General features: G+C 42.3%; 1 protein-coding gene across 4 annotated transcripts; it reads right to left on the bottom strand.

The window, feature by feature from the left end:
• Positions 1-3,128: 3,128 nt before the first annotated feature.
• On the bottom strand, positions 3,129-13,405 carry glipr2 (GLI pathogenesis-related 2). 4 transcript variants are annotated; one of them, XM_084159029.1, is made up of 14 exons: positions 10,894-10,967; positions 10,459-10,498; positions 10,278-10,353; positions 8,837-8,863; positions 8,281-8,490; positions 7,974-8,051; positions 7,519-7,707; positions 7,214-7,306; positions 6,785-6,997; positions 6,418-6,495; positions 5,908-6,135; positions 5,517-5,735; positions 5,135-5,212; positions 3,129-4,824 (listed from the first exon to the last, which is right to left on the bottom strand). In XM_084159029.1, the coding sequence occupies exons 4-14, from the start codon at positions 8,841-8,843 to the stop codon at positions 4,658-4,660; spliced, it is 1,560 nt and encodes a 519-aa protein (XP_084015155.1). In that variant the 5' UTR covers positions 8,844-8,863; positions 10,278-10,353; positions 10,459-10,498; positions 10,894-10,967; the 3' UTR covers positions 3,129-4,657. The 4 variants fall into 4 exon arrangements, with proteins under 4 accessions (XP_084015155.1, XP_084015153.1, XP_084015154.1 ...); XM_084159027.1 differs by lacking the exons at positions 10,278-10,353; positions 10,459-10,498; positions 10,894-10,967 and adding an exon at positions 13,273-13,405; XM_084159028.1 differs by lacking the exons at positions 10,278-10,353; positions 10,459-10,498 and having other exon boundaries at positions 10,894-11,225.
• Positions 13,406-13,670: the final 265 nt, after the last annotated feature.

Below are 13,670 nucleotides of genomic sequence, written 5' to 3'. Positions count from 1 at the left end.
GTTTCCTCTACCCTCAAACCGAAAATGTTCCATCACTGTAGGGCAACTCAGCAGCTGTTGGCAATTGGGAGTGTGCGTGTTTGTGTGTGTGTAGGTCTTTAAAGCTCACTGGTATCTGCTGTTTCCATGGAGTTGTTTTTGTTTTGTCAGTCAGAGGGGAGCTTTTGTTCCCGCCAAAGTCATTTCCTCTGGGGATCACCCACAATAGGGGAGAAAGAAAACAAGTTTGGAACACCCGCACGCACGGATGCATGTCAGCACGCACGCACGCACATGCTCACACATACCAATCTAGCACAACTTTTCTGACCATCATGTTCTAAATGCTCAATTGTTTTATATTTCAAATGCTGTTTAGATTATCCATGGATATTCATTACAGCAAAGTCTCAGTGTTAGTTATGCAGCAGTTAAGATTTCAATGTGACTCTTTACACTCCTGTTTTATTTCCCAATCAGTAAAGTGAGCTGCCTGGCATTTCACAGTGTCCGTTACAGGTGGGATGTGTGTGTGTGTGTGTGTGTGTGTGTGTGTGTGTGTGTGTGTGTGTGTGCGCGCATCTGTGAGTTAAACAAAAACACTCAACTGTCAAACTGACTGAACTCATGTTTTGTTTTTTTACTTGCGCCCAATCAGGTTGCCCCTGAGCAGTCAGGGGAGGACCAATCATCACATTGCCCGCCAAGCTTGACTTACAGTACATTTCTGCCGAGCCAGTGGGGCACCAGATACAGAACACCTGGAGGCATTTTAGAGCGGGTCTCACCCTCGAATGTAAAAACATGTCTCACTGCATACCTAGTTAGTAAGATGACCTAATGTTTTTGTCTGACTTCTATTTGGGTGGTAAAGCTAGAAGAATAAGCTTAGGCATTATGTGAATGTATTGTGGTCCTCTGTAGCTCAGCTGGTAGAGCACGGCGCTTGTAACGCCAAGGCAGTGGGTTCGATCCCCGGGACCACCCATACACAAAAATGTATGCACGCATGACTGTAAGTCGCTTTGGATAAAAGCGTCTGCTAAATGGCATATTATTATTATTATTATTATTATTATTATTATTATTAGAGAATCTTGGTCCAAAATGGGTCTGACAGGTCAAAGGAAAATATTACGTTATGTCCTGTTTTAATGTTCAAGACACATACAATTGATACCCAAACCATTGCTGCACTGTTTACAGAATGTTTTTGTTTGTGTCACGACTTCCGCCGAGGCTGCCCCCCCTCCTGGTTCGGGCAGGCTTCGGCGTTCGTCGTCACCGGAGTACTAGCTACTGCCGATCCCATTCTCATCACTCCACTTGTCATGTCTTGTCAATCACACACACCTGGTGCTCATTCCCCTAATTAGTATGTGTATAAGTGTTCCCTCTGTTCCCCTAGTCTTTGTGAGTGATTGTTTTGAGAGCGTGTAGCTCGGTTGAGCGACATGTCACTGTGTTATTGTCAAGGTGGATGTTTTTCCTTGTACAGTTTTGTTTGAAGCTTGGGGCGTTTGATTTATGCAAACAGATTAAACTCTGGACTTCGATATTTTACCTCCAGCGCCTGACTCCATCGGGCTGTTTTTGATCACCCGCCTGAGGATCGAGAGGCGGGCGAACGACTGGTTCATCTAAGGCAGGGGACGAGAACCGCTCAGGACTACGCGCTGGAGTTCCGGACGCTGGCAGCGGGGTCCGGGTGGAACGGGCGGGCCCTGATAGACCATTTCCGGTGCAACCTAAGGGAGGACGTCCGACGGGAGCTAGCCTGCCGGGATGCCATGCTATCGTTCTCCCAACTGGTTGACATGGCCATCCGGCTGGACAATCTGCTAGCAGCCAGAGGACGTCCTGGTAGGGGTCTGCCAGTTCCCACTCCGGACGACTCCGACCCCGAGCAGATGGAGCTGAGGGGAGCCGCCGGTCGAGAGCGCAGAAGGACAGCGACAGTGCCACTCTGGTGGCACGAAGGGACAATCCACCTCACGTCGCAGTCAACGTTCTTTTGGGTCTGGAGGCGGTAGGCAGGGTACTCACGCATCACCCCAGGTAACGAACACTCAAACATGTTCAGAGCACTTTGCGGCGCACTGTACTTTATCTATCTCCTTTCCAGGTCACTTGGTAGGTTCCCAGTGTAAGGCGCTAGGCAATTCAGGCGCAGCTACATTTCACTGTGTTATTGTCAAGGTGGATGTTTTCCCTTGTACAGTTTCGTTTGACGCTTGGGGCGTTTGATTTATGCAAACGGTTAAACTCTGGACTTCGGTATTTAACCTCCTGCGCCTGACTCCTTCTTTCACAGTTTGGAATATTATGGAGGAGTTTGGAATATTATGGAGGAGTACTCCGACACTTGGACAGATGGAGGTTTAGGGGAACACAATTCTTGACCTAACTTTCTGGGATTCGACGGTGTTGGCTGGCTAGCATCCCACTCACTTTTCCCTTGGGAGGCAAGGCCTCTGGCCCACATCCTATCCACTAACATACTCTTAGCTTGTTTTCTTCTCATACCACTCTGTTGCCGCTCGCACACACACATAACATGTATTGGATAACATGGTGACTGAGTCCTAGATAGACCAGCCTGATCACTAGAAATAGGCTCTGATTTCGGACGTTTGAAAAGGTCCTGAGAACGTCGATATATTCCTTCCTCGGCACTCATCCCAAAAATGTTAAACTATTGCCACTGGCCCGAACTCATGATGCTTGGAGGCGAAGCGGCTTCTCAGGCGGAAGCGTGCTGCGCTGACCACTGCGTCATGGCAGTCCCCAATGCTCTAGCAAACCAGGAGAATAATAGATTATACTTGATGGAAATGGCATGTTAATGATTTTGTAGTAAGCCATCCCCAAACCATAGCCCTAACCTTACTCGGAATTAATACCTAAACTTAACCCTTTGAGTTGTTTCTGTTTTAACCCTGTAACCACACAGAATTAATGCGTAAAAAATAAACGTTCAACCGAATTTTGAAGTGACACTATGAGACTGTAACTTTCATTTTGATCACCTACTACCTATTTTGATCATCAGTGTTCTTTAGTTACAAGGTTTATGGTACAGAGTTAACAAGTTACAGTAACTTGTCAGGTGTTTTTCATTTTTAAAGTGATAACAAAGTTCTCGATCTTATGTGTTTATTATCATTACCAACTAAGCTCAATTAATATTCCAAACTATAAACACAGTAGTTATAAGCCTCGAAGCACATAGGTAGAAAACATTTTTCTGTACCATATTCTTGCTTTATCGTTAGAATCCTGTCTATTCAAACTAGAATGCAAAACCAAAAGCTTCTGAGCTTTTATCGGCTGACCTTGTTTAAAATGTGACTATGATGGCCCTTAGATAACAACGCGTCACTTTTCTTCCTAGGGATAGAGAGGACAATGGTGTGATGCCATGCTATTCTAGTTTCTGTTTGCATTCCCCATGCAAAGCCGGTCTTTCCCTGTGGTTACAGCAACAATTGTTCACCCTGTCTGTGTTTGACTGTGAGAGAGATTCTTTACATATCTCCAGTTAGATTGCCTGTTTATTTGACAGGGGATACAGTGAAAAGTAACAAACTGCTCCCCTCTGCTGGTGGAAGACGGCAGCAAGGATGCTAACTAGAAATAAGCTCTCATTGCATATTTTTTTCAAAGTGTGGCTCAAATGTTACAACCTACAAATATTTAATTCCACAATTTATTGCCCCGTGTATGTCAACACACAGTGCAGTCTCAGTCTGTATGTCAACATGTTTGAGAAACATCAATGAATACATTTAAAAAGAGGAAGATTTCTCTTCATGTACAGTAAATTACAAAAACGTGCACCAATAAACAGTATGAGATAAAAGGCATTACATTTAGGTTTAAAGTAACTGTCCAGTGTTTCCAGACTTCTATGAAATATGACCTATAACTAATTACAATATGAGTGAAATAGTTTTCCTTCCAAAAAATGGTAATTAAGTATGTTAAAAAGCAGATTATCTGTTTGAATGGTGTGGGCGTATACCCGTCATTAAAAATATTCATGCAAATTGACCACTGATTGGCCAGCTCAGTGAGCCAACATGACATGTTCTATGAGGAAATTGCAAGCATTTATGAAACGGTCTGTTTGAGATACAAGCTTGAGGTGGGTTTTTTTTTTTTTTTTCTCCAGTTTATGATTTGGCCACAAATACGAGTATAGGACGAGTTCATACCCAAATAACATGAGGTAACAGAATATGAACTTATAAAAGTGAGATTTTCACTGGACAGTTACTTTTTATATTACTTATTTCCTTCTTGTTACTCAAACATTTATAAAACCAGCAATTATGAAAAAATAACCATTAAAATTATTTCCTATTAAGACAACATAAAAGCCATTTTTTTCCCCAAATGTAATGTTGTTAGCTAGAAAAGAACAATCTAAGGGTATGATTTGAGATAGAAGTTAAAAAAGTTAAGGTCAAGTTTGTCTTGCGTAAGAGCGAAACGGCCGTCTGCACTGATTGCTCCTGGCAACTGCGTGTCGCGTTAAAATAGCGGCATCTGATGGAAGACAAAAGCCTACCAAAAGAGGACAAATTATAGCAACAACCTGTTTACCCAGATAAGCACCCCATTCCTATAGGAACCTTTGGTAGCGCCGGCATACATACTACATATATGACTCAGACTAAAACCTGCTTCCTTTGGTTTTCACGTTGTCATGGAAATAGCCTGGGTTGGTGATGTTGCCCGCTGGGTCGTAGAACGCCACGGCGATAAATGTGCCCTGCCCACTGGTCGCCAAACCCACACCCACTTGCTTTGAGGACTTCCAGACCATTTGAGTGAAATTACCTAGGATGAGAGTACCACCAATCAAGTTATTTTATTTTTCAAATAAACACCAAATGCAGAATTAAACACATTCTTGGCCAGCATGTCTCACTCCTAACAATTTCTTATGAACTTTAATTTAGTTTTCATGTCGTAGATGTTGTTGATTATGGTAAATTCACTGCCAGGGAGCACTGTTTTCCTGATTTTGAGTTTGATTTAAATAGCACAGCCATTGTATTTTCTATACTGTACAGTGACTGTTGTGGATGAGGTTATATATATATCAATAGCATTGTGTTATGAGGTGTCAGGACACTGGACACCTTACCTGCTCCACTCTGAAAACCAGGGGAAGAGAAGTTATACTTCTCAATCTCCTTGTACCAAGACTCGGCCACATCTGATCCTATATTTCATATGCAAGAGAAGGACAATGTATAAATTATTGCACATTTTTGGGAACTTTACAAGCATTGTGCAGAGCCTTTTCCTGCGACCCCCCCCCCCCCCCCCCCCCCCCCCCCAATACAACAACAAATCAAACTTTTGAGGAATTGACAGACTTTGGATTGTCGACTACTATTCAAACATCATATCCAGTATCGGAGTTAGTTCATGTTACTCAAACTTCATATTGGAATTAGGCCCTTGACTTTCTTTTTACCCATTGGCTCTTATGAGCTGTATGTCAGTGCAGGTATGTGACTCACCAGTAGGGGCCACTGTGCGGGAGCCAGAGCAGCAGAAGATGTTCTCCCCGTGGCCTTTGCCGCTGTTCATCAGCGTGTTGCGGCTCACCAGGTGAGCCGCCCAATCCTGGGCCTCCCTAGTGAGGGCAGGGCTTAGCACCAGAGGTCCCGCCCCGTGCTGGCTCCGGTATTGGTTCAGAGACTTCAGAAGAGCCTGGCCGAACTGGCCAAGCTCATTGGCTATACAGGACATGGAGAGGAACACGGTATATTACGTCTTTATTAAGCCTTTAAAGGTATGAGTGACACTTTTTGTCACCCCCACTTATAGTGCCTTCACAACAATGTCACAACGATGTCTTAAACCTGTCATCAAGGTTCATATATTTACACGCTCTGTGATGCTGCTCACCTGACAGCGAGTTCACGGCCAACACCTGCATTTTCGAAGTGATGACCTCTACTGGCTTATCGGTAACTTTTGACCCTTTTGGCATCACATTCTGGGCGTAGTAACCAGGGTTGGTGATGTTGCCAGACGGTTCAAAGTGTGCCACCACGATGAGCATCCCCGTGCCACTGTTTGCCAGCCCGACACCCACCTCCTTGGAGCTACGCCACACCAGTTGTGTGAACTGCCCTAAAACAGATGAACAGAGAAGAAAAGAGAGGGTGACGAAAAGAAATAGAGGGAGTGATGATTGACAATGGAGCACAATTATCACAATTATTTTGGATTATCAATATGTTGAACATTTGAGGAAAATATCAATGCAAGGCAAACTTTAAACATGAAATGCTGAGGGCAGAGAGAACCATAAAAAGCAAGGTGTATTTTCTATAGCTACTATTTCAGACCCCTCTGGCGTAGCACATTGCATTACTGTATACCTGTCGTCTACTTTAATGCTGATATGTTTACCTGTTTTGTCCTGATGTCCTGGTTTGGAGAAGTCATACTTCTCCTCTTGTTTGTACCAGACGTCCACCACCTCTTGACCTTATCAGAGAAATAAATAAGTCATACGTTGGAAGAAAAATGAGGGATCCCCTGGGAATGTACTTATTGAGAAAGAAGTGGATATTCAGCTGGCAGATCCAATGGTTAGGCATATCCAAAGGCTAGGCATAGGGTTCGAAATTGGTTAGGGTTGGCGGGGTGAGGTTAAGGTTAGGCATAGGGTTAGCGATTCCCCATCCGGAACCATTCAAAATATGCCCGATGTATATACTCCCTATTGAGAAATCCCTTTCCCTGCAGATCATCCAGTCCTCCTGGTTCTCTCTACCTGTAGCAGTGATGCCCGCTGACCCCGTCTTGGCCCAGATGTTTTCACCGTGGGGGGAGGATGAGTTCTTCAACACCTTCTCTCCCAGTAGGGTCTCTGCCCATGCCTGCGCCCCCTGACTCAGGGCTGGGTCCAGGGTGAGGGCTGGGGCCCCGTGTGCCTCCCGCTGTTTGTTACACGCCCGTAGGAAGTCTCTGTGGAACTGGGCCAGGTCTTAGAGCAAGCAGACAGATGGGCGGGCGGCACGTTAAGTTGAAATATTTGTTCCATCTCCTAATGACCAAGAGACTTGTGTGGATTTGAAACGATTGTATGGCTATAAGATTTATGGCAAACATTCAGAGGGCAGAATTAGGCCTATCTATCCAATATTATGTTGTCTTTACATAATGGGAGACATTTACTGAAAATGACTTTAAAACATCTCACCAGTGCTGTTCGCATGATGAGGAGCCTTATATGCAGGTGAAGAGGATCTGGCAGTTTCAGACTGGGGTACACTCAGGCCCCCACCTCCTCTGGCTGTAAGAAAGAAAAGCTATGTGTCAGTTGAGAGATTGAGGTATCCGATGCTGTGTCATACATTGGGTTCATTCAGAAATACCTAGTTTATCTAAAGTAGTAGCTTATTTGCAGAGAGACAATGGTAACTGGGCTGTTGTATGGGATTTACATATAACTGTATTTTCTCATTCTTTTTCTTTCATCGTTGTAACCAATCAACGATGTGTTACCTGTGGGGGCACATTTGGGGGTGCTAGAGGTGGAGCTACCCGGTGGTAGGACATTATTCTCAAAGTAGCCCGCGTTGCTCATGTTGCCAGCTGGGTGGTACTGGCCCACTACAAAGGAAATGTTCCCATCTGTGGCCAGGCCCACCCCTACCTCGATGGAGTCCTTCCAAACAACCTGGGTGAAGTGGCCTGGAAACAACAGCAGGGGGCACTGTTAGTATAGGAGTCCGTGTATACACTCGGTATGTTGAGGATGGAGAGCAATAGGTACTGTAGGAGGCCTATTTAGACACTGTCAGTGATTGGAAATAGAGCCAGATGTGGTCTATTAAATAAACGGGTGATTCATTCGCAAGGTTAAACTCCAGAAAGAATGTGACAAAGGTGAGCTTTTTTGGATTGTGGAGGCAGTACACACCTGTTTTACCCTAGAGTCTGCCGATTGTGTATCTCACCTGTACCGGAGCTGAACCCAGGCTTATTGAAGTGGTAATCTTTGATTTCACTGTACCAACTGTCCACTGCGGCCTTCCCTTTTAAAATAGAAGCGGAACCAATTTGTTATTAAAAAATATATGTATCCACTCAAAATCAGTCTGCATATGCTAGTTAATAAATGGAGAGGATAAGTTGTATACACAAAATATCCACTGTAGGCTCTATTCAATACTGTACTTTCCGCTAGTTGAGCTCTGCCACATATTGAATGTATTGTGCAATAAATAATTGATTTGATTGATTTTTTTCCTGACATATGCTCACCATCAGGTTTTTTGGGGGTGGAGCTGTATGCATAGTAAAGGTTTTCTCCGTGATTGGTGGAGCTGTGCTTCAGGCTTTTCATTGACAGAAGATGATCTGCCCATTTCTGGGCGGAGTTACATAGGTCTCTGCTCAGCGCTAGGGGCGGGGCACTATGCTTCTTGCGATAGTCATTATGAGCATCCACAAACTCCCTCTCAAAACCATAGTCTGGAAGCACACATATGATGGCAGTCGGGGACACACAAACAAACACACAAAAGTTAAGCGGTATGACAGGTTGTGGTGTAACATCCGTCACAGCTACAGTTAGACTGAATTCATTTTATATTTTCCCTGAAAATCATTCATCTTTAAACTTGTTTACAGTTCAAAGGAAAATATTCTTCCTTCAAGGTATAACCATATTGAAAGAATGTTTGAGGTTAGCTAACAGAATAACAAGACTAATTAATGATGTAGCTAGTAAATAGGGTTGTCTATGAAAAACAGGGAGGGACAAAAAGAGAATGTCTGACGTAGTGGAATGATGGAGCGGGGAAAAATATCTACTCACCTGTCATTGTTTTGTTCTTCCGCTGAACTGCAACAGAAACAAAAGTCAACATTACGTAACGTGCCATATTATCTGTTGGAATGTGTCATGTAGGTGTTTGTTTGAAGACTTGACACCACCTTTAAAAACCACGGTAATTGTTGAGTTTACTCCTGTTTCATACCATGCATTTCATCCAGTATCCTTTGGTCTCACTATTGAGGGTGTGTGACAAGTGATCATTCAAAACACTTGCTTGATACCTCAGACATTTGCAAATGTACATTTATGGGGAAATCATACATTTACCAAAACAATTAACATTATTGGTATCCTTGAATAGGGGAAAAGTAAACATTCAAAATATGTGATAACTCTTCACTAAAAGGAAATGCTGAACAGTCCATATCGATATATATCTTAATTGATATACGGTGCTTGATTTTGGACCATATTCCAGACCTAGACTAATTGATTTGTGTGACAGCCTGAGATACCTCCAAAGTCTCTTGCTTATTGCTAGAGTGAGTCACCACTTAGCCCACCACCCTCCAGACAACACACACTGCCACCACCCTATACAGTAACCTTCCCTATAGTTCTGTTGAGCATTAGACTGCTTCCCCCTCAGCATCTGCCTGGCCACACGCCACTTATCATAGTCAAAAGATTAATGATCCTGTTACCCTCCATGTCTCAATCAGAGTGCCTCTAGACCAGCTGATCAATTTAATTGTTGGAGAATTGCCAGAGAAATTGGATTACCCCAGTGTTGTGGGTCTGAATGAATGGAGCAAGTCTCTTCTTGACTGACATGCTCTATAGTCTGTATCACTACAGTCCCTATCTGTTTCTACAGCTTAGAGGGCAAAGTATGATCTTTTTTTTAAATAAAGAGATTCTAACTATCTTTATCTACACTCTTAGAAGTAAAGTTGCCTGGAAGAACCTTTTGGGTTGCCACACCGGCGGAACCTTTCCAGTTGAAAAAGGTTCCTTGAGGAACCCCTCTGAAAAGGTTCTTTGAGGAACCCCTGTGTAAAAGTTCAAACTGGAACCTTTTTGTGATGGGAGGAGTTCAATTTTGAACCTTTTTTAATAATATATTGTAGAGGTGGCAGCCTATCAGATTGGAGATGTGGCTTATTGGATAGTTATTTTTGGTCACTTGTTAGCGTAAATGTCATTCCTGTTCATGTTAAGATTGTACACTGCAAATTTAAAATGTTCCTTGAATATTTATGCATATGACATATTCTAATATAATATGAATCATATTAATATTGCTGATTCCATACAGTAATAAAGTGGGATCTATTCCAACTTTGGCATTTGCATAGACTTGAGGAAATCAATGAAGCTAAAACACTGTCAGAGTTCAACCTTAACATGTGGTGAAAATACAACAGAACAGACTAACAGGAATTACATTTACTCTAACAGGTGACCCAAAAAAATCTACCTTAAAAGCCATAGTATTCCAGTGGAGAAGATAACTGTGGACCAACAGGTTTCCAGACGGTGTCATGTAGAAGAGGCTGTCAAAGAAAGCTCAGTTACCTGCTTTTTACTATGTGAACTTTTCACGATTTGTCTTTAATCTTGCAGAATACAGGCTTTGACTACTAGAGAGCTTCACTCACCCAATATGTTGTTTTTATTAGCGGTAGACACCGTTTTTGCCTAACAGAATAATAATTGGTTTACAAAAATATTGAAGATAACTTAATGACATAAGAAGTTTTAGGTTGTGCAATACCAACTCCTGATATGTGTTAGTCACTGTTATCCCTGTACTATTGTATAATTACTATATTGTGTATTGATCAAATATATTTTCAGCCCTGGCAGCAAAATACACTTCTACTGCATGATTGCATGTCATCTTGTCAATTTCCTTTTAATTGATATTCCAATTTTTGCTATGTATGCACTGTAATTGACTAAATTTATTCATATTTATTTTAACATTGTTATTTACATATTTTTATTTAGATTTATATATCACTCACAGTAAATCTAAGACTTGTGGTCAGTCTAAAATAAATTTCCAGCTAGTATAAAAGCCTCATGCGTACCTTATTAAGATTCTTAGTGATGCACCACTTCCTCTCTCTTGTTGTTTCACTGATCTCCCTCTCTCTGTTTTATTGCTGGGTGGTGATAGCGCAGTCCTATATGTAAAGCAGGACAACCCACCCTCCATTCCATTGAAGGAGAGATTCCATATAAGAGGTATCGGTATTTCCCAAGAAATTAAGAGGAAATTACACAAACACGCGCAGACACATTAGATGCATGTATGGACATAAAAAAAATAAAAAAATAAAAACTGAAACGATTTAAACCGCATAACATCTCAAGGAGAAATCTACCTTCATTCTCCTTCATACAAGCTCTGACCTGCAGCGTCAGTTCTATGCTGTTTCTTGTCTGTGTTGTCACTCACAATAGGAATCTCATCTCACATCACTTTCTCCCTGTACTGACGATTATGTTGATAATGTTCCAGCTTTGTGATGAAAAACTTACTATAAACTTTATCATTGTAGGAATCTGGAAAAGCAACACATTACCATGTATGGCTGAATATTTATGATGTAATCTTAACTAGTTATTGATCATTTTAATTTTGGTGTGACTGACAGAAGAACCTGATAACTGATTGCATTTACATAGCACTTTTCCAGATGCTCAAAGTGCTGTAAGGGGGGAAACTCACCTTCCACCACCATTGTGTATCACCCTGAAATGATGCACGGCTACAATTTGTGCCGGAACGCTCACAGCACTTCAGCTGTCAGTTGGAGAGGTGAGGGGAGATTCGAATTGGGAATCAGGGGGATGATTAGTTGGCCATTATGGAAATATATCTGGTTTGGGAATTTAACGAGGACACCAGGGTTAACACCCCTACTCTTGCGATAAGTGCCATGGGTTTTTTAATGACCACAGAGTCAGGGTACTCGTTTAACGTCCCATAGGAAAGACGGGTGAAACAAAACACAAGTGACAAACAAACACTACCACAGAAACAGTACAACCATACAGAGAACAAAAGTTAACGAAACAATGCCCTATTATTTGTGCCAGAACGGAGAGTTGAGTAGGTATATTGCAGAGTAAAGTGCTGGGAATTGACACCAATCTCTTCAAACATGTGGTCAACCAAATATGGGGAAATGTGTGCAAGGTATTAAGTTTAAGGAAGTGCTTTGTGAGAGTACACACCAAGTGTGACGAGTAATGAGGATACGAATAGAAAGGACGCAGAAATCAACAATGTACAGGTTTACGTAACACTGAGCAAGAGAACAACAAATAGCGAGTACAGGACATGACACTAACAATCACACGCAACACAACACTGAACAGTCCAGGGCTATACAGGGGTGATGATGAGGTGTAGGTACGCTGGAGGTGATTAGGGTGCGTTGGGTTTCCACTCCGGTGTTGCCGAGGCGGTGCGCTCAGACCGGTTAGACCGGCGAATCAGACCGCCGGAGGGGAGCAACGGGAGGAGACGTGTCTCCAAGAACACTTGACATTCATCAACCTACTAACATGTAAAAACGAATGGAAAATATAGTACGCCTTTAAAATAATTTTAATTTGTCCATACTTCTTACGAGGTAAGTAGACAAATAAGAAAGTTTGTAATTTGGGTGAATTTATGTGCAATGGTATGTGACTGTGTTTGGGTTTGTTTTGTGTGTTCCATGTTGTACATTTCTATGAAGAAGAAAGAAAAAAAGAGTTTCACAACCATCGATCTATACAGGATCTAACACCTTCCTGACAGGAAACAGGAAATTAGTAACTCGAATTTGTAATAGTGCATCTCTTTATGCAGTCTGAAGACCTATATTTGAGTTTTTTGATCTGGTACACTAGGTTAACATGGGTGCAAAACAGTGGCATATATAGCTTATATATAGTACACCAGATCTACCATCTCTGACTGACTGTGATGTTAACTCATCGACCCAGAGTGAAACTCAGACTGTTGTGAATATGTATCTCAGTTTTGCTCTGCCATCAGTTTTTAATCTGGTATCTAACATCAACCCTGATGAAGACAGCTTGTCTGTCAACGTTGGTTATAATTATTGCATCTGACCTACTAGTGTGTGCAGCTTTCCTTTTCTTTATCTAACATCAACCAGACATTCTTTCAATGAGGTTACACCTTGAAGGAAAAATATTTTCCTTGGAACTGTTAAACACACAATTAACAAGTTACAGGGAAAAAAAGGTAATTTGAGAACAGCTCTAGGGGTGTTTTTAATGTTCCTGTATTGTGAGTACAGTAGTATATCACTCCCTGTCATACCGGTGACATTTGTGTGTGTGCGTGCATTTCTGTGGCTGCGTGTGTGTGTGCGTTTTGTCAGTGTGTGTATAAATGCTGATGTAGATGTAATTAATATCTGCATGGTGTGTTGGCGACCTCTCACCTGCAAATCGGAGGGCCATGTAGACACTGCAGCCTTAGCTTGATCCTTTTTTTGGGGGGGTGAAGTGTAGTGAAGTATATTCCGGTTTGCACCCTACATCTAGAGACTAGAGTTATACACTCATCTGTCACACAGGAAGGAAGTCACACTGTGTCACCACTTGGGAACGTTCCTCTATTGTTCATCGCAACGCACCGCAAAATGTAAACAAGAAAACAACACACTGATGTAACAGAGTGGCCTATAGAGATGTGATGTGGTCTGCAGTATTCAATTACATTTACATTTTAGTCATTTAGCAGACGCTCTTATCCAGAGCGACTTACAGGAGCAATTAGGGTTAAGTGCCTTGCTCAAGGGCACATTTACGTCATTTAGCAGACGCTCTTATCCAGAGC

Source organism: Coregonus lavaretus, assembly GCF_964263955.1.
Source record: "Coregonus lavaretus genome assembly, chromosome: 4".
Taxonomy (NCBI): Eukaryota; Metazoa; Chordata; class Actinopteri; order Salmoniformes; family Salmonidae; genus Coregonus; species Coregonus lavaretus.
The sequence above is the reverse complement of the archived record's forward strand: the minus strand, read 5'-3'. Positions and strand labels throughout refer to the sequence as shown.